At 38.7% G+C, this 18,623-nt stretch overlaps 1 protein-coding gene across 1 annotated transcript in view; it reads left to right on the top strand.

Annotated features, from left to right (window-relative positions):
- LOC150090810 (uncharacterized) overlaps positions 1-18,623 on the top strand; it is a 214,884-nt gene that overhangs the window by 154,730 nt on the left and 41,531 nt on the right. The window contains exon 10 of the mRNA XM_090374183.1: positions 4,886-5,003. Within this exon, the coding sequence (XP_090230309.1) occupies positions 4,886-5,003 (118 nt within the window). The remainder of the gene's footprint in view (positions 1-4,885; positions 5,004-18,623) is intronic.

The raw sequence follows: 18,623 nt of genomic DNA, 5'->3' as shown, positions 1-18,623 counted from the left end.
TTGTATCTCTGATTACGAACTTTTATTTTTATAAAATTATGATGGTATAATTGCATGTGAGTAATGACTACAGTTTAATTCATCAACAGCATTCACTAGAACTGTTCATATCATTAAGATTATAGTGGATCTTTGTAATTAAAGTATCCCTACTCAGGGCTGTCTGGACCAGCTTCTAATGCCTAAATCAAATTTCATTTATAGTCCACAACATGGAGGAAGGGATGGGGGGGGGGAGAGAGAGAGAGAGAGAGAGAGAGAGATTTTATGTATCTTCCACCAAGGATGAAATTGGCACTGTGTTGTCTTGAGAGGAAGGGAAAAAGGTGTAACATTTGATTTAATTTTGTTGTTCTTTATTTTGGTGCTTTTGTTTTTATTTTTTACTAATATTCCAACCAGATGCTGTCACTTATAATTGAGTCTGGACAATAGAAAAATCAAAAAAAATTACTCTTAAAAGAGATTTGTAGAGGCTACAAAAAATAACATTCAAACATATTAAGATTAAAATATTTTGTTTGAGTTCTATGCATTTTGAACATTATAAAATGTAAGAGATGATAATAGGAAAACTTGGAATACTGGAATTCTTAGAAATTCATTTGGAAAAGTGAATGTGATTAATTTTTCAGAAAGTATAATATTAAGGAATTCCTCTGAAGTTTGGCAATAAATTCAAATAATCACCATTACCAGAATCTGCAGAGGATTAATCCACATTAAAGATGGTAATGAATACAAATATTAAGTGAGAAACTTCATTCATATAATTAATTTCATTTCAGACATGATGTTGTAACATAAAATGAACAGAATGAAGTACTCAAAGGAACCAGGTAGGGAATCAGAAACAACTTTGTGTACATACAGGAACACAGTCATTTTAAACGTTCTTGTTTATACTTAAGCACAACCACCAGGTCAGTGGAGTTTACAATAAATCATCAATACAAACGTTAATCGTATTTAGCAGTCATGGGCTTGAACTCCTGTCTACTCAAGCAGCGTGTGCTACTGCACTCATGCTCCTGACCACTTGGCTACATCTTTCTGGTATGGGATATGGCCCTTCACATTATCAGGGACAGGATCCTAACTGCACACAGGTTTACAGGTAAGATTCTGCAGTCTGCAATTCATGATCCTTCTAAATGATGTTTGCTGGTACTGTAAGTGATGAGTTCATTATCATCCATCAGATGACAACACTCAATCCCATAGGGTACAGTTGGTCAAGCCAAGGGTATTGTCCATATAGATTAGCTTACCTTCTCATCCAGTACGAGCATCTGAATCTTATTCTTTCTCCTTTCGAAGCCATTACTGAATGATATAAAACCAATTTCTCCACAAACACCTCTCACTCCCATACAATAAATCCTTCTCAAAACTACATTAAATAAATTGTAAATAGTGCTGCAGGATCAGATGGTGTTCATTACATCATGCTGAACTATGTGTAATTGAAGTGGACCTAAAATACTACTGGCTTTTTATAACCGAATATTCTCAGGACAGGCTCTTTCCTGGTGCCATTCCTTTGTTTTTGCCTTAGCAAAGCCAGTCAAAGATCTTTCCTTGGTTTAAAATTACAGGCCAGTATCTTTTTCAGTTATTTGAGTAAATCTGGTGAAAGGATGGTTTCAGTTATTTGAGTAAATCTGTTGAAAGGATGGTGTACACATGGCTTATTTGAATATTAGAATCACAGTATTGCATAACCAATCATCAGTATGGTTTTTTAAAAATAGATCCACCCAGGACCTGTTCATCAAGTTGAATCACAGAAAATGCATTTGTAATGCCTTTGTCGTGATGCAACATCCAGCCGTGGTCAACTTTAATAAAGCCTTTGACAATACTTAGTGTTATGGTATTATCATGGATCTTTTTCGTTTTGGGTTAAGAGGCAACCTGCTTGAAATAATTCAAAATTTTCCTTGCCTACACTCTCTTTAGGTCCATATAAAAACATAATCTACATTGAACATTCAAGAGGAAGGAGTTCTGCAAGGATCAATATTCAGTGCAACTTTATTTGCACTAGAAGTCAACACCATGATACAAGGTATCCTAAGAACTGTTGAACCTATACATGTTTATATGTGTACTGTTGTACATGAATAAATCTGTACTGTCATTCAAGGAATTAATCGTGGAAGCTACTAAACGTTTCATACCTATTAAGAAATATTGTTCAAGGTGTAGGCCTAAAATGAACTAATGAGACTCATGACAGAGAAGAAAAATGCATTGAATGCATATAAATTATCAAGAAGCCTATGGCATATATAAGCTAGTCTGTAATCAAGTCACAAAGGAGGTTAGGCAAGCGAAGGCAGATTACGAGAAATCTTTGGCAAAGGATGCTAAGAAAAACAGCAAGGATTTCTTTACATATATAAACTCTAAAAGGAAGGGGATGAATCTGATTGGTCCACTTGATATTGATGGTTCGACTGTTGATGATCCTGCTCAGATAGCAAACAAACTGAATGAGTATTTTGCATCTACATTCACACATGAGGAGTTATTAAGGTTTGAAAATGGCAAAAGGTTATCAAATAGTGATTTTGTAATAACTGAGAGCAAAGTGGAGAAGAAATTGTTGAAGTTAAACATAAGAAAGGCACCTGGGGTGGATGGGATCTATCCACTTATTAAAGGAGGCAGCAAAGCAACTGAGCAAACCCTTAGCCATAATTATGAGAGCATCCTTGGACTCGGGGGATGTCCCCATGGACTGGAGATGTGCAAATGTATCCCCAATTCACAAAGGGGGGATCGAAGGGTGACACAAGTAATTACAGACCAGTTAGTTTAATTTCTGTTCCGGGTAAAATAATGGAGTCACTGGTTAAAGATGCATTGCAGGATCATCTAGACAAGACTGCAGCAATAATTCAGACACAGCATGGGTTTGTTAAGGGAAAGTCTTGTCTGACAAATTTGATAGGATATTACAAAGGAACTGGATGCAAAAAATAATTTTGATATCATATATTTGGATTTCAGGAAAGCTTTTGACACTGTTGCGCATGGAAGACTATTGTACAAATTGGAGCAGAATGGTATTAAGGGTAAGTTGCTACAATGGATAAAAGGATGGTTGAGTGGGAGAAGACAGAAGATGGTAATCAATGGGTGCTGCTCTTCGTGGACTAATGTTAATAGTGGAGTCCAACAGGGTTCGGTGTTGGGTCCACTGTTGTTTTGTATATTTATCAATGATATTGATGAAGGCATATCAGGCTTAGTGTCGAAGTTTGCAGATGATACAAAGGTTGGAGGGTTGTTAATGACAGTAATGGCAGTGTGCTACTGCAACAGGATCTAGAAAATTTGGGCAGATGGGCTAAGAAGTGGCAACTGAAGTTTAACCTTGACAAATGCAAAGTACTGCGTATGGGTAGAAGTAACCCCAGAGAAATGTACCAACTGTGTGGTACTACACTTTAGGTGGTAGAAAATGAAAAAGACCTGGGAGTAATTGTGTAGTCAGATATGAAGTTTTCTGAGCAATGCAGACAGGCTGCCAGGGCAGGTCATGGGGTTTTGTCAATGATATATAGGAATTTTGCTAGCAGGGAAAAGGAGGTGATTGTCCCTCTGTATAAGGCAATGGTCAGGCCACGCCTTGAGTACTGCGTGCAGGTCTGGAGGCCTCATTTTTGGAAGGATGTAGATTTGCTTGAGCATGTACAGAGAAGGGCAACAAGATTGGTGAGGGAAATGAAGGGATCCTCTTACCAAGAAAGGCTTAAGTTCTGCAAATTGCAGTGGCTGGAGACTGATTGAGGTGTATAAGGTCTTGAATGGGTTGAGCATGCTGAATTCTGATGGGATCCTTCCACTTGTTCAGATTACGAACCTAAGGGGGCATAAATTCAAATTAAGAAAAGACAGATGTAGAATAGATGTGCTGAAATTTGCTTTAGCCAGCGGGTGGTTAATTGCTGGAACAAACTTCCATCTGTCGTTGTGGAAGTTGATAGGTTGAATAAATTTAAGGAGGAATAGACAGGCATTTCGAGGGAAAGGTGTGATTTTTTTTTTTTTTTGGCTGATGCTGCATAAGCTCATACACTTGCTTTCTTGCATCACATTTCTTGCTTTCTTGCATCGCCACTACTACTACTACTGAGTACAACACCAACTCATCATCACCAAAATAGAGTGAGTGGGGTGGATTTCTGTTCTGCTAATCAGTTGGCACTGCCAACTGATTAGCAGAACAGAAATCCACCCCGCTCACTTTTGCAAGCATTGCACACTCTACCCTGATCTTGAACTGTAGATGAACAATACTTCAATCCAGTTTGTTAGTACTGTGGAATTTCTGGGTTTCATAGTAAGGAAACTCAATTTCCAAGCTCATATCACTCATAATTTCCTTTAACAGTTAAACAGATATACTCAGTTTTGTCCATATCTTGGGGAGCTAATCGGTATACCTTACAAAATGTCTACTCTAATCTATTCAAGCTTAGATTATGGTTCTCTAGTGTATAACTTTGCCATGAGAAGCACTTTATAATGGCTAAATGTTATTCAGTACAGTGCTTTGAGAAATGCTCTGGGAGCTTTTCAACTTCTCCAATCCAAAGTCTTTGCACTGCCTCCCTCCCTCCCTCCCTTCCTTTCCAGAAACTTGGGTACCCATATTAAAATACACTCAGTTTACAGGTGCAGTGCACTGATATTGCACATTGCATATACTTAGTTCCTTTTTTCAAAAACAAACGACATTTTTATTTCACATAATTTTGATGTTACTTAGAAGTTGCTTAAAGAATTGTTTCCTTATTATACTAAAACTTTCTTTTGTATGAGCAATTATATGCCAATACAATGATAGAAAAAGTTTGAAATATCCTTGCAGGTCACAATGCTATAGTAGATCATTTGATGAGGATTCTTGCAAACGACTTCGCTTAGATGGTAGTCCTGGAGCATCCCCTGATAAGAGTCAAATAGAAGAAGAAAGAAAGAAACATCAGGTATTTTTTTTTTTTTTTTTTTTTTTTTAAGCTTGAAAAATGTGGGATCATTACTTTGGACTGTAAACTCCTGAATGGAGATATAATTAAAAATATTTTTAAAATGCAGTTGGACATTGATTACCTGACACTGGGGTTTGGCCAGTTAGTTCAGGTAATTTGATTTAAACTCTTACAACTTACTTTGTGTTAATTTAATACTAATCTGTATGGACTTTTCTATGAATCTATAACAATAAGAGCCAATATTAGTATCTTTCCAAAATATCCTTCTTAGACATTCTTATGAATATGCAAGTATCTCGTTTACTTTTATAGTTGGTAACTTAACCTGATAAGCCCAATTCAATCAAAATGTAGCTGCCATTCTCTTATGTATTTCAAGATGAATTATTACTGCCAAGTTTTGAAAATATATGCACTACATCTAACCTTTTATCTCATCTATCTCATCTTGTAAAAGACCGAAAGAATTAAAGATAGTGAAAAGGCTGAGAGGAAAAACAATCAGGCAGAAAGAGAACTTGAGTTAGAACATTAGTTTTATTCCTAAACTGATGTGGTAATCAATGTCCTTACAAATGAAAAGGTGCGGAGTCTCTTCTGCCAACTAATGACCTAAAGATCTTGCATATTCTAGTTAAATTCTTTCTCACTCTTTGTAACTACCCCAAATAACAATTCTTAAGTTATTTGTACAAATTTACATTCAATACTTATACTTCTCTGCATATAAAGTGTTTAAAAGTATGCACAAAATATTCTGGGACGTTCTAGGGTCCGAAATAAGAAAAAAAAAAAAAAAAAGAAAAAAGTCATATAAGCATGTCTGAAAATGCATGGAGCAGATATGTCAGCTCTTATATGGCAGGATGGGATTAAAGCAAAGGTTTCCTCTACATTTTGAAATTTATTTTCAACAAAGCAGTGATATCAGTGTTTTGGTTACTACTGTTTCGGTATATTCATGCCTCCATTTCCTTCATCTCCAGTTCCTTTAATCTCTGTTTCCTTCAACTTTCAAGTGTAAATCACTTGCATTCATACTAACCCAAAATAATTTTCAAACACATTAGTATGACTTTTTATGTTTTTGGAATCAAGAATATGTCCAAAATTTTTTCACATAATTTTGAAACACCCCTGTATAATCATAGTCATCACCTGAAACATAAGTTCACAAAATATTACGAATCAGATTTGGATCAACATGCAAGTAAATACAGGAATTCCCCGACTTACGTAATACTTGACTTTACGTAAGTTTTTGCCAGCTGGTGAAAACTTAAAAAAAATCATGGCAACTTATATTGCATCCTGTATGAATAAATGGAGGTATCGTGAAAATATCGTAATGTGAACCCAATAACACATTGTTTTTTTTTGTAATTCGTTCCAAGTCTTTGGGAGTTGAAAATTTTGCTATATTACTGAGCTTTTTATCTCTCTAAAAGGTCATATTTATAATGGAAATTGCACTACCCTTTCATCGTTATCATATGTTCTGTTATAAGAATCAATTTTGAATGCCTTTGTGATATTTTTCTTAATCACATTTCTGGAGGTCACTACCCATAAAACAATTTGCACTTTCCGGTTTATTGGGCTTTTTTGTTAGTGCACCTAATTATAAATGGGTAGTAAACTCGATCTTATTGCATTTGCGATAATATCAATAACTGCAATTGTGTGGGTTTTTACGCTATTATGGTGAAATGTGTTGTTCCCTTCAGTGAAATCTTCAGTCATATAAAAAACAAATTTTCAGAAACTTCTTTTCATTCCTATTTACACATTACAATGATGAAGGGAAAGTACAAGTGCTGGCAGTGCCAGGAAATGAAACAAAATTGATTTAGAAATGAAGATGAAAATGATTAAGAAGTACGAAGCAGGAAAAGGTTTGTCGTCTATTGCAAAGGAATTAGGTCTCACTGATTCAACAGTGAATACTGTTTTAAAGGACAGTGCAAGTATAAAAGAACATGTCAAAGGATCAACGCACTTAAGATCAACAGTGATCACAAAACAGCGTTCAGGTGCTATATCGAAGATGGAACAGCTGTTAATAATATGGATGGAAAATCAGATTCTGAAGCAAGTGCCCCTGAGTCTAATGACCATCCAAGCAAAAGCAACAAGTATTTATAAAGATATTAAGGATAAGTCTGGCGAACCCCAATCCAAATTCATGGCAAGTGCCGACCGGGCTAGCCGAGTGGGTAAAGTACCTGCCCTGCAACCCAAAGGTCGCGGGTTTGATTCCCGCCTCGGGCTTGGATCAAAGTACTGCAAAAACCTTGGGAGGTGCAATATGGCCACAGAAGCCGATGCGCCAATAACTACCAAATCAATCAATCATGGCAAGCATCGGGTTGTTTAATAGGTTCAAGCATCGCGCTGGTTTGCACAACGTTGAAGTATGCGGTGAAGTCGCCAGTGCCGATTCTGCAGTTGCAGAGAGATTTTGTGATGTGTTGGAAAAAATTATTGATGAAGGCAGCTATTCAATGCAACAGATTTTTAATGTTTATGAGACTGCTCTGAATTGGGAAAAAATGCCAGATCAAACATACATTGCCAAAGAGGAAAATACAATGCCATGTTTCAAGGTGTCAAAAGATAGGGCCACACTCTTGCTTGGGGCTAATGGAGTGGGAGATTACAGATTAAAACCACTGCTTGTGTACCATTCTGGAAATCCTTGTGCATTTAGGGGCATCAATAAAGCCACCCTACCTGTGCATTTCCGATTGAACTGGAGAGCATGAATAAAATTATCTCTCTTTGAGGATTGGTTTAAATGCTGCTTCATTCCAGAGGTTTAAAAATATTGTAAAAACAACGACATTCCTTTCAAGATTTTACTTCTATTAGATAATGCTCCTGGACATCCTACACATCCAGATGATTTCAATTCGAATGTGAAAGTCATATTTCTACCACCAAAAACGACTTCACTCATCCAACCTATGGATCAGGGTATTATTTCAAATTTAAACACATACTATTTACGTATGACATTTGCTCAGGCTTGTCTGCAGTAGACGATGAGAAAATTTACGTTGAGACTTTTGGAAATCTTACAATATTTACCACGCCACCTTAAACATTAATAAGGCCTGGGTGGAAATTACTAAAAGTTGTTTAAATGGAGCATGGAAGAAAATATGCCCGTGGCACATAAAAGGCTTCAAAGGATTTGAAAAACATGAATCATATGAAGAGGTTACAAATAAGATTGTAAAGGTTGCAGAACTACTTCAGTTGGAGATTGATGCCAAAGACGTGGAGGTGTTAATAAAGGAAGAAGAAGAGAAGGAATTATCTAACGAAGAACTTATTGCTTGCAGGCAGCGATAGTGAAAGAAGAAAATGCTGAAGAAGCTCAAGATAAACCAAATGAGGAGCCAAGATGCTTCATCACCATCATTTACCTACAAGAATACCGGACATTCCTAACCATACAGCCAACACGCTTGATCTTTTTCTCACAAACAACCCATCTAAGTACATGGTCGAAGTGAGTAGTCCTTTAGGCACCTCAGATCACAACTTGGTGATTGTCTCTTCTCCAGTGGAGCCTTTATCTCATGGCTGTTCCCAACCTCTTGTTGTTTAGCATTAGAAGAATGCAAAATTTGATGACCTGCAAGATTTCTTTTCTTCTTTTCCTTGTTTGGATTACTGTTTCAAAACTTCTGATGTCAATGTTTGCTTAGATCGTGTCAGTGAAATTATTCTTGTAGGAATGGAATCCTTTATCCCATACTCCACTTTAAAATCCCATCCTTTATCTAAAACTTGGTTTTCCAATAAATGTGCTAAGGCTGTTCGAGAGAAGAATGTTGCATATTGCAATTGGCTTGTTTCCAATTCTTTAGTTTCATTTTCTGCCTACACCAAAGCTCACAACAATTGTAAAGCAGTTATTAATCAGTCCAAACTAGATTTTGAACAGGCTAAGAGTATAAAACTTGCTTCTTGCCCTAATGATAGCCAAGCATTCTGGTCTCTTGCCAAAGCTATTGGCCTCAACTTTTGCCCATCTCTGCTCCTACCTCTGTCAAAACCGGATGATTCTGTTGTCACTTTAGCCAAGGATAAAGCTGACCTGCTAGCATCCCCTTTTTCATCCAACTCATGTATTAATGATCTTGGTAAAACACCTTCCACCATTCCCAACACTCTCCATTCAGTGCCCCTGTGGTCTTCCGTCAAAAGGATTTTGACGAATCTTGATGCTAAGAAAGCTCCAGTCCTGATGGTATTTCTCCACTTGATCTCAAAATCTGTGCTCCTGAACTTACTCCTGTTACTCACTCCTTACCAGAGAGATGGCAATGGCATTTCATGCCGACCCCTTTTAAATCTCCTCAACCTCCGCAGCGGCGTACTTATCATCTGAAGACATCGATTGTGGCAATGATGCTCGAGAGGTAAAACGTACTGACGTTATGCCTGGCTCCTCTCTTTTTTTTGTAATTTTGAAATTGTTTTAAATTGCACGCTTTTGTAATTTCTCTGTGCATGAGATAAAAAATTGAATAAATACAATAAATAATTCTATTTACATGTTTGTCGAACATTTCTTTTTTGATTTAATCAATTCAGTGAGCACAGTTGTGACAAGTATGGGGGAAATTCCGACTTACATAAAATCCAACTTACATAGAGTTCCGCGAAATGCAACCCTTACATAAGTTGGGGAGTTCCTGTATATTGAATCAATGTACCTTGATCACAAGGTGTATCCCAGACACCTGAAACTTATGAAAGTTAATACTTTCAGATTTTGAAGCCATCATGACTAATTATGTTTGTCGCTCCATCACAGTGACACTTTATGCCATACAGCTCATACTTCTAGTTATTCATATTACTTTTTTAAATTTGCTTGCAATGGAAATATTTACAAATGCCTTCAAAATAACTATAGGTTCATCATGGAAGAGGTAGAGGATACATCTGCAGTGATGAAATTATGAAAAAAATGTAGATTAAAATATGAGCAAGGTACTAGAGATGTAAGACCGCACTCCAGTTCTCTAGCTTTGAGGCCAAAAGTAAACCAGTTCTGCAAAACAAAAAGATGATGCCCTCTACGGAGATTCCTTTGGTGTTACATGAACAGGACAATGAAGACTCAAATACCACTGAAAAGAGAAGAGGCTATCGATCCTTATTCACAACCATATCGATATGGTTGTGAATAAAGGCTTTAATAAAAATAAAAAACAGTGGATTAACAATCAGTTTTGAACAAACAACTGACAAAGGTAAAATAATGGAGGCCATTACCTTCCTGTCAGGAGGGAAGGTTAATGAACTAGTTAAAAGAAGTCAGAAATGATTGAGATCTCAATCCTCAGAGAAAACTGTGGAGGCAACCTGTTCCAGTAATTAACAACTTGCTGGCTAAAAGAAAACTTCCTACAATCTAGTTTAAACCTCTTCCCCTGTAATTTGAATTTATGGCCTGTAGTTCTGTAATTCTTTATAACAGTGAAAATTCTGCCTTCATTCATTTTATTAACCCCTCTCAGAGCCTTATAAACCTCAATCAGGTCCCCTCAAAGGTGCCTGGTTGCTAAGCTCTGTAGCCTACATAATTGGAGTCTCCTCATATGGTTGGTTGGTTGGTTATTAGGAGTTTTATGGTGCATCAACATCTAGGGCTATTGTGCACCAATCCTCATATGGTACCTTTGCCATTCTCCCCATGTGAGTTGTCCATCTTTGGACTCTTTCAAGAAGCTCAGTGTCTTTTGTCAGGTCAGGTCTCCATACTTGGATGCAGTATTCCAAATGTCTTACAATTGTCTTATACAATGGGATTGTGACCTCCATATTTCTCTATTTCTCCCTATCTCAATATTGTTCAATAAATAATTGATATCCTACACTTAAAGACTGAATAAGAATGCTATCCAAAACTGAGAGCGAGAGAGGAATGAGTTCATATGAACTTATTGCTCCAAATTAGTTCCCCTTAATTGAGCTTTTAAGGTTGAAAATGTTTTTGAGCTTAAAGTTCACCTTTCAGATTTGACCTTTCTAAATGATAACCAGTAAAGGAATTTGAAAGCTTTCACCTTTCAAATTCCTTTGCTGGTCATCATTTATGAAAAATTTGGGAAAATGTTAATTTCATTTCACACTTACTATAGTTTCCCTTTGTGTAGTTCCAAGATTTTTGTGCAGTGACAAAACTACAAATTGTGAACCACCCAATTCTTTAACAACCATACCTGATCATACTGTTGGATCCTTTCCTATTCAATCCTCTCTGTATTGGCAGACCTTGCAGTATGGTAATTTTGCCACTACTATTGAGTAACCCAATGCTTGGAGTCATGGGCATCCACAGAAAATTTTCTGGGGGAGGGGGGCCAAAGCTTGGAGACAAATAATTACATCAATAAATTTTTATTTAATTATTTAATTTTTTAAATAATTATTTAATTAAACAAGTAGATTATAGAATACAGTATTGCATCAATACAAAAGCACATACATAATGTATATAAATTTACAATATAAAGGAAACAAGAATTAATATATATATATATATATATATATATATATATAACAAATTTTTTAGTTAATTATAATACCAACTAGATAAATTGGAGAATTTAGCATAAACGTATTAGGGATGCACACTATACTCATTTCTATTTGCCAAATGGCAAATAGCAAACAGAAACAGATAGCTTCAGCTAATTATTGATGGGAAATATTGAGTGGAGCTAGCCTTATTAACGTTCCATTCAATGTATCCACATATCTATAATTAGCTATATTATAATTTTAATTTTACTATTTTATGTGTTTATTTATAGGGTACAACAAAGAAGTCCAATTTAGGTTACCTAAACTTGGCCCTTTGAATTAATGAGTATAGTTTGCACCCCTAATACTTTTATGCTAAATTCTCCAATTTATCTAGTTGGTATTACAATTAACTGAAAAATTGTTATATACAGACAGATGTAATGTACAATCATAAATTTGATGGCATTAATCTGTTCTGTCACTCTTTCTCCTTTTCTATTTCTTATATTCTTTTACATAACTTCATATAAATGTACAGATGACCCCCGCTTAACGCTGATAATTCGTTCTGTAAAAACAGAGCGCTAAGTGAATCCGCGCTAAGCGAGCACCGCATTCCCATAAGGTAACATATGTATTTGTGAGTTGCGGTCGGTGCCATAGCATATTTCCTAATCAATAATAAATGGTAGTGAAAAGATGCACAAATGTCGGTCAAAATATTTAATATTCAAATATTTGTATATATAAAATATTCTGCATTACATACGTATATAATTATGTGGTAACTAATTACATATCAAAATTAAACTTAAAATTCCAATTAAAATTATGAATTTAACTGATCTAAATTGATTTAATTTAATTAATGAATTTAATCATGAAAAATGTGTCAATTTTGGGTTGAACTTTGGCCCTCTTCCAAATAAACTAAAAGTGGTATTAATTTTAAATCCCCCGCAGCGTTACCACCCTACAATAAAGTCAATCGATCCTTCGCCGCCCCCTCGACGTGGGCACCTGTACGTGGTGAGGGGACCTCCCAGTGACGCTGCTGGACATCCAGACTAGCATCATTGGGATCCAACGCCCACAGCCTAGGTTCCAGGCTTACATCAGTGGAATCCGGCGTGTTTGCCGTGCGCTGCGACCCGTGGAAATTCGGAAAGGGGGATCCTGGTGGTTGAGGGACCCAGCTTCAATACACCACTTTGGCCCCTGCTTCGACAAGACAGGAGGTCCTGGAAGGCCCGGCTAGGATCAATCGGCTAGTAGGCTCGCCTGCGAGGGTCAACCGTGTCAATGCCATGCCCCTACCCTCATGGTCCGAGGGACAGGATTCAGGCTGGCGGCGGTGCAGGTATGGTGTCTGGGTAGCCCTGGCATTCCACTCCCGACCGCATTTATTGCATGCCGGGTATTGGACGTCCCTTTGGGCTCCGTGGTGGGTGGGGAGCCCGGGCACTGAACCACTTAAAATTTACATGAATCCTGATAAACTTACTTCTTCAGGGGCCCCAACCCGGTCCGTATCTGAAAATACAGATGGAGAGGCAGATAGCATTATTGCTACAAAGAGGCAGCGAACTGAAACATCATCAGGGCCTGTCCCAAGATTTTTAATTATACACTCTACCACCGAAAAACCGATTGGTAAAATGTCACCCTTTTTTATACAAAAAGGGTTAGATGGGTTAGCAGGTTCACCCAAATCAGTTAAGATGCTCAGTTCTGGAGACCTCTTAATTGAAACCAAAACTGACAGGCAGTCTGAGCAGCTACTCCGTACAACATCAATCGGAGGAGTACCCATAACAGTGACACCACATAGAACACTCAATTCATCAAGAGGTGTCATTTCGGAATGGGACCTTCTCACATAACCAAGGAGGAAATCTGCTTAGAATTGAAACCACAGGGAGTTATTGCCGTGAAAAGAATTAGTGCGCGTAGGGATGGGAAACTTGTTAAAACCAGGAGCATTATCCTGACTTTTAACTCACCCAAACCTCCCGATGAGATTAAAGCTGGCTACATCAACTGTCCAGTACGTCCATATGTTCCAAATCCTTTACGGTGTTTTAAATGCCAGAAATATGGACATTCTCAAATGGCCTGCCGTGGAGTCCTTGCATGCGCTCGATGTGGTGCAAAGGACCACGAAACAACAGCATATTCAGCCGCAAAACCCACCTGCATTAATTGTGAGGGAGAACATCCAGCCTACTCACGAGCATGCCAGAGGTGGAAAGAAGAAAAAGAAATTCAACGGCTGAAGGCAGAGCTAAACATATCATACCAGGAGGCAAGGAAAGCGGTTAAACCTCTCAACATCAACAAACCTACCTATGCCCAGAAGGTAGCAGGGAGATGCTCCATTGGAACTCAGACGGACATGTCCATCCCTCCAAAAGAATCATTTACACCCATCGCACATTATCTTTTAAGCTCCCAAAAACCTACACAGAAAGACCAATCAGCTGCCACTCCTATATCGGTACCTCCTAATGCCCCACAAGTAACAAAAGCAATTGCGAAAGAAAAGAATAAGAAAGGTGAAGTACCCCGTAGTACCCAAGAAAACATGGATGTCGAGCAGAAGGAGGTACCCGAAGATTCGGTTTTGGAGCTCTTTGCTGGGGAGGAAATGGACACTGGTCAGCATCCATACTTCCCCGGGAAGGATAAAGCCAAGACTGAAAAAGGTAAGCCCTCAGCACCTCGGAAGCCGCCTGATGGACCCACCAAGCCAAAATAATGGCTAAATTCCTACAGTGGAACTGTCCTGGATTCCGGCGAAACAATGATGACATCAAGGCCCTTCTGCAAAAGCACGAGCCAGTCTGCTTTTGCTTACAAGAGACATACCTGAAGGCAAATGAAAACGCTTCGCTTCGTAACACCACTATCATTCGAAAGGACAGAACTGAGGATGGACCTGCTCATGGGGGTGTTGCTATAATTCTGGGCAACCATACCCCATATCAAACTATTGCACTCACCACCAACATCGAAGCGGTAGCGGTTCGCCTTACGGTAGGTTTTTTAATAACAGTCTGCTCAATTTATTTACCACCAGGGGCTGATATCTCCCAGACAGACCTTGATGATCTCATTGTGCAGCTGCCTACTCCTGTCCTACTCCTGGGCGATTTTAATGGACATAACACCCTGTGGGGTAGTGCAAATGTTAACGGAAGGGGACGTGTCATAGAGCATATGCTCAATGACAATGACCTATCTCTCCCAAATGTGGGAACTAACACCTTTTTCCACATGCCTACCCATACGTTCTCTGCTATCAACCTCTCTATATGCTCCCCCTCTCTCCTTCCTTTAATCAACTGGGAGGTAGAGAAGAATCTTTATGGAAGTGATCACTTCCCCGTGATAACCAGCCTACTTAAAGGGATGCCATGCTCACCTTTTAGGTTAAAGCGATGGAAGATTGATCAGGCTGACTGGAACACCTTTCAACACCTGGTAGACTTTAACATCAGTACAGTCAGTCGGGAGCCTATCAATGATGCAGTGGCATACATCACAGAAAGAATTGTCCATGCAGCTGCAGCTACAATTCCGAAAACATCTACCTGGTTTCCGCCATTTCCAAAACCTTGGTGGAATATTGAATGCACAGCAGCAAAAAGGGCACAAAATAAAGCTTGGGGGATATTCCGACGATATCCTACCACAGCCAATCTCTTAGTCTTCAAACGTGCATGCGCGAAAGCGCGATATATTCGTCGTCAGAGCCAAAAGGAATCATGGGTCCGCTTTACATCCACCATTATCCAGTCAACCAGCAGTAAAGCTATCTGGGACAAAATCTGGAAAATGAAGGGTAAATATACATCACACCCTTCATCGGTCCTGGAGTATAATGGATACGTTATTGCAGACCCAACTGCAATAGCCAATGTACTTGGGGAGACCTTCTCTGCCATCTCGTCAACATCTGCTTACTCCCCAGAATTTCTGATCTGGAAAGATAAATGTGAAAAGCAGCCAATTAACTTTAAATCAAAAAAGTCTTATCCCTATAACGGGCCCTTTACCACGGAAGAGTTAGAAACAGCTCTAACTCTTACCAAGGCAAGTGCTGCCAGACCAGATCTTATCCATTATGATATGGTCAAACATTTGTCTGCAAAATCCACTGACCAACTGCTTTTTCTATATAACAGAATATTTCAAGAAGAGCAGTTTCCGGATTCCTGGCATAAGGCAATCGTGCTTGCCTTTCCTAAGCCAGGAAAGGATCCTAAAACCCCAACGAACTACCGTCCTATTGCTCTGACTAGCTGTCTGTGCAAAATTCTGGAGAGAATGGTCAATGCCCGCCTTATCTGGTATTTGGAGGCTAATGGGTTCCTCTCCAGATTTCAGTGCGGCTTCCGTAGGAATAGGTCAACTTTGGACCATTTAATCAGGCTCGAAACTTCCATTCGAGATGCCTTCTTAAAACGAGAATACCTGGTGTCAGTGTTCTTCAATATGGAAAAAGCGTATGACACAACTTGGAGATTTGGAATTTTAAAAGACCTCTACAGCATCGGCCTTAGAGGTAATCTCCCCGATTTTATTAAGAACTTTTTATGTCACCGTTCTTTCCAAGTCCGTGTAGGATCTACTCTCTCTCGCTCTTTTAGCCAAGAGGAAGGAGTACCTCGAGGATCCGTTTTAAGTGTTACGCTTTTTGCCATTAAAGTAAATTCCATCACAGAACAACTTCCTCCAACTGTAAACTGTGCCTCTATGTTGACGATTTTAGCATATTTTGTCATTCCTGCAACATGAGGGTAATTGAGAGGCAACTGCAACGTGCCATTGACCATTTGAACTCATGGGCAACGAACAACGGGTTCAGATTCTCTCCACAAAAGACTGTTTGTATGCATTTTTGCAGAAAACGCAATCTTCACCCTGAACCTGAACTAAGGCTTGGACAAAATGCCATCCCAGTAGTACCTGAGACTAGATTTTTGGGGCTTATCTTCAATAAAAAACTGACCTTTCTAGAACACATCCGTCAACTACGTGCGAAGTGCACGAGAGGTTTGAATATCCTACGTGCAATCTCCTCACATTCTTGGGGCGCTGACCGATGTACCCTCATGCGCCTCTATCGTGCACTCGTATGATCTAAGATAGATTACGGGTGCCAGGTATATGCATCCTCTAGACTCAGCGTACTCCGATGGCTGGATCCCATCCACCATCAGGCGATCCGTATTGTCGCTGGAGCATTTCGAACTTCTCCTGTCCATAGCCTCTATGTTGAAGCGAATGAGTCCTCGTTATCGCTTCGGAGGAAACAGTTGTCTCTACAGTATGCTTTGAAACTGAAATCCCTGCCAGACCATCCGACGTGGACACCCGTTTTTGAGCCACGTTGGGAAAATCTGTACAACATTCGCCAGACTGCCAATCAACCATTCGGTATTCGTATACAAAGGCTACTCAATGATTTGAACATCACATTAGACAATGTTGCCCCATCACCAGGGCAACCTTTTCCACCCTGGCATGCTCGTGTCCCAAACTGCAACTTCTCCCTTAACAACTGGAGAAAGGGCAATACATCATCCAACATCTACCTGCAGCTTTTTTTAGCTGAGCGCTCGGAACATGCTGACTTCTTGCCCATCTACACAGATGGCTCGAGGTCAGATATGTCTGTCGGATCTGCAGCTGTTTTTACAGACACCACGGTATCTGAGCAGATCTCCAACGAATGCAGTGTGTTCACTGCAGAGCTGCATGCGGTTGAGCTAGCCTTAGATCGTATACAAACCACCCACCACAAAAAATATATTATATATACCGATTCTCTGAGTTCATTGCAGGCTTTATCATCGATGAGGTTCAACCCTCATCCTGTCCTGACCCGGATTCAGCAGAAGCTGCATTCCCTAGCAGAATTCAAATTTGATGTTCATTTCTGCTGGATCCCAGGCCACATTGGGATCTCAGGAAATGATTTGGCAGACTCTGCAGCCAAATCAGCGACCCTATTTAACTCTTGCCTGTCAGTCCCCTGTACAGACTACAGGCAAGTAATTCGAAAGAAACTGATATCCCAATGGCAACACTCTTGGCATGGACAGACTACAAACAAGTTATATGAGATTAAGCCTGTAATTGAACATTGGCAGTCTAGTCTGCGCAGGAACCGAAAAGAGGAAGTTGTTCTATCTCGGTTCCGCATAGGACAGTTGTCACTTGACACATTGCTGTCTGCTGAGGGCAGACGATCGTCCTATGTGTAGAAATTGTGACACCATTTTAACAGTCCGTCATATTTTAATTGAATATCCGTCCTTTTATAATGACCGCCGTTTATGTTTTAGCTATCTGTCTGAACCTTATACACTCAGACAGGTTTTAAACGACAATGACAATATGTCAGCTATTTTTTAAGTTTTTACAACTTATTAATCTAAATAATTCAATCTAAAATATTTTTATCGTTTCATGCTACATGAACATTTTAAATCGTATATTCTTTTAAAATAATATACAAATAATTTAAATTTTATATTCTACATCTTTTTGACTTGGCGCATTATAGCCTTAGATGCTAATGCGCCATCAAACAAACAAACAAACAAACAAACAAACAAACAATCCTTTGCCACTTTGAAACCTGGCATGTTTTTTTCTTCTTTTAGGCATTCGTTTCCACAAATGTCCTGCTTCATCTGTGTTAAAAACTTGTTGAGAAGTATAACACATAATATCCCTCTTCAATAATTTTAACAAGTTCTTTTTTGAAAGTTTCGGCTCCTTCTGCACTTGCAGCTTCTCCCCGAGTTTTAAATCTATTCAACCAGCCCTTACTAGTTTTAAATGGTTCCACATTTTTTTTTTTTTTTTTAGGTGAGTTTTATTCAGATCATCATATTGGCTAATCTCTCTCTCTCTCTCTCTCTTTTTTTTTAATAATATTTAACTTAACTGAATTCTGCATTGGATATTATCTTCAATAAAATTAGTTAGTCTTTCCATTTCAATCCTAATAGCCGGCCTAGCCCTAATTGCATGCAGTGGAACAGCTAT

The sequence above is a fragment of the Mastigoproctus giganteus genome, chromosome 1 (assembly GCF_048544385.1).
Source record: "Mastigoproctus giganteus isolate SK-2022 chromosome 1, ASM4854438v1, whole genome shotgun sequence".
NCBI lineage: Eukaryota > Metazoa > Arthropoda > Arachnida > Uropygi > Thelyphonidae > Mastigoproctus > Mastigoproctus giganteus.
This window is presented reverse-complemented; position numbering and strand designations above follow the sequence as displayed.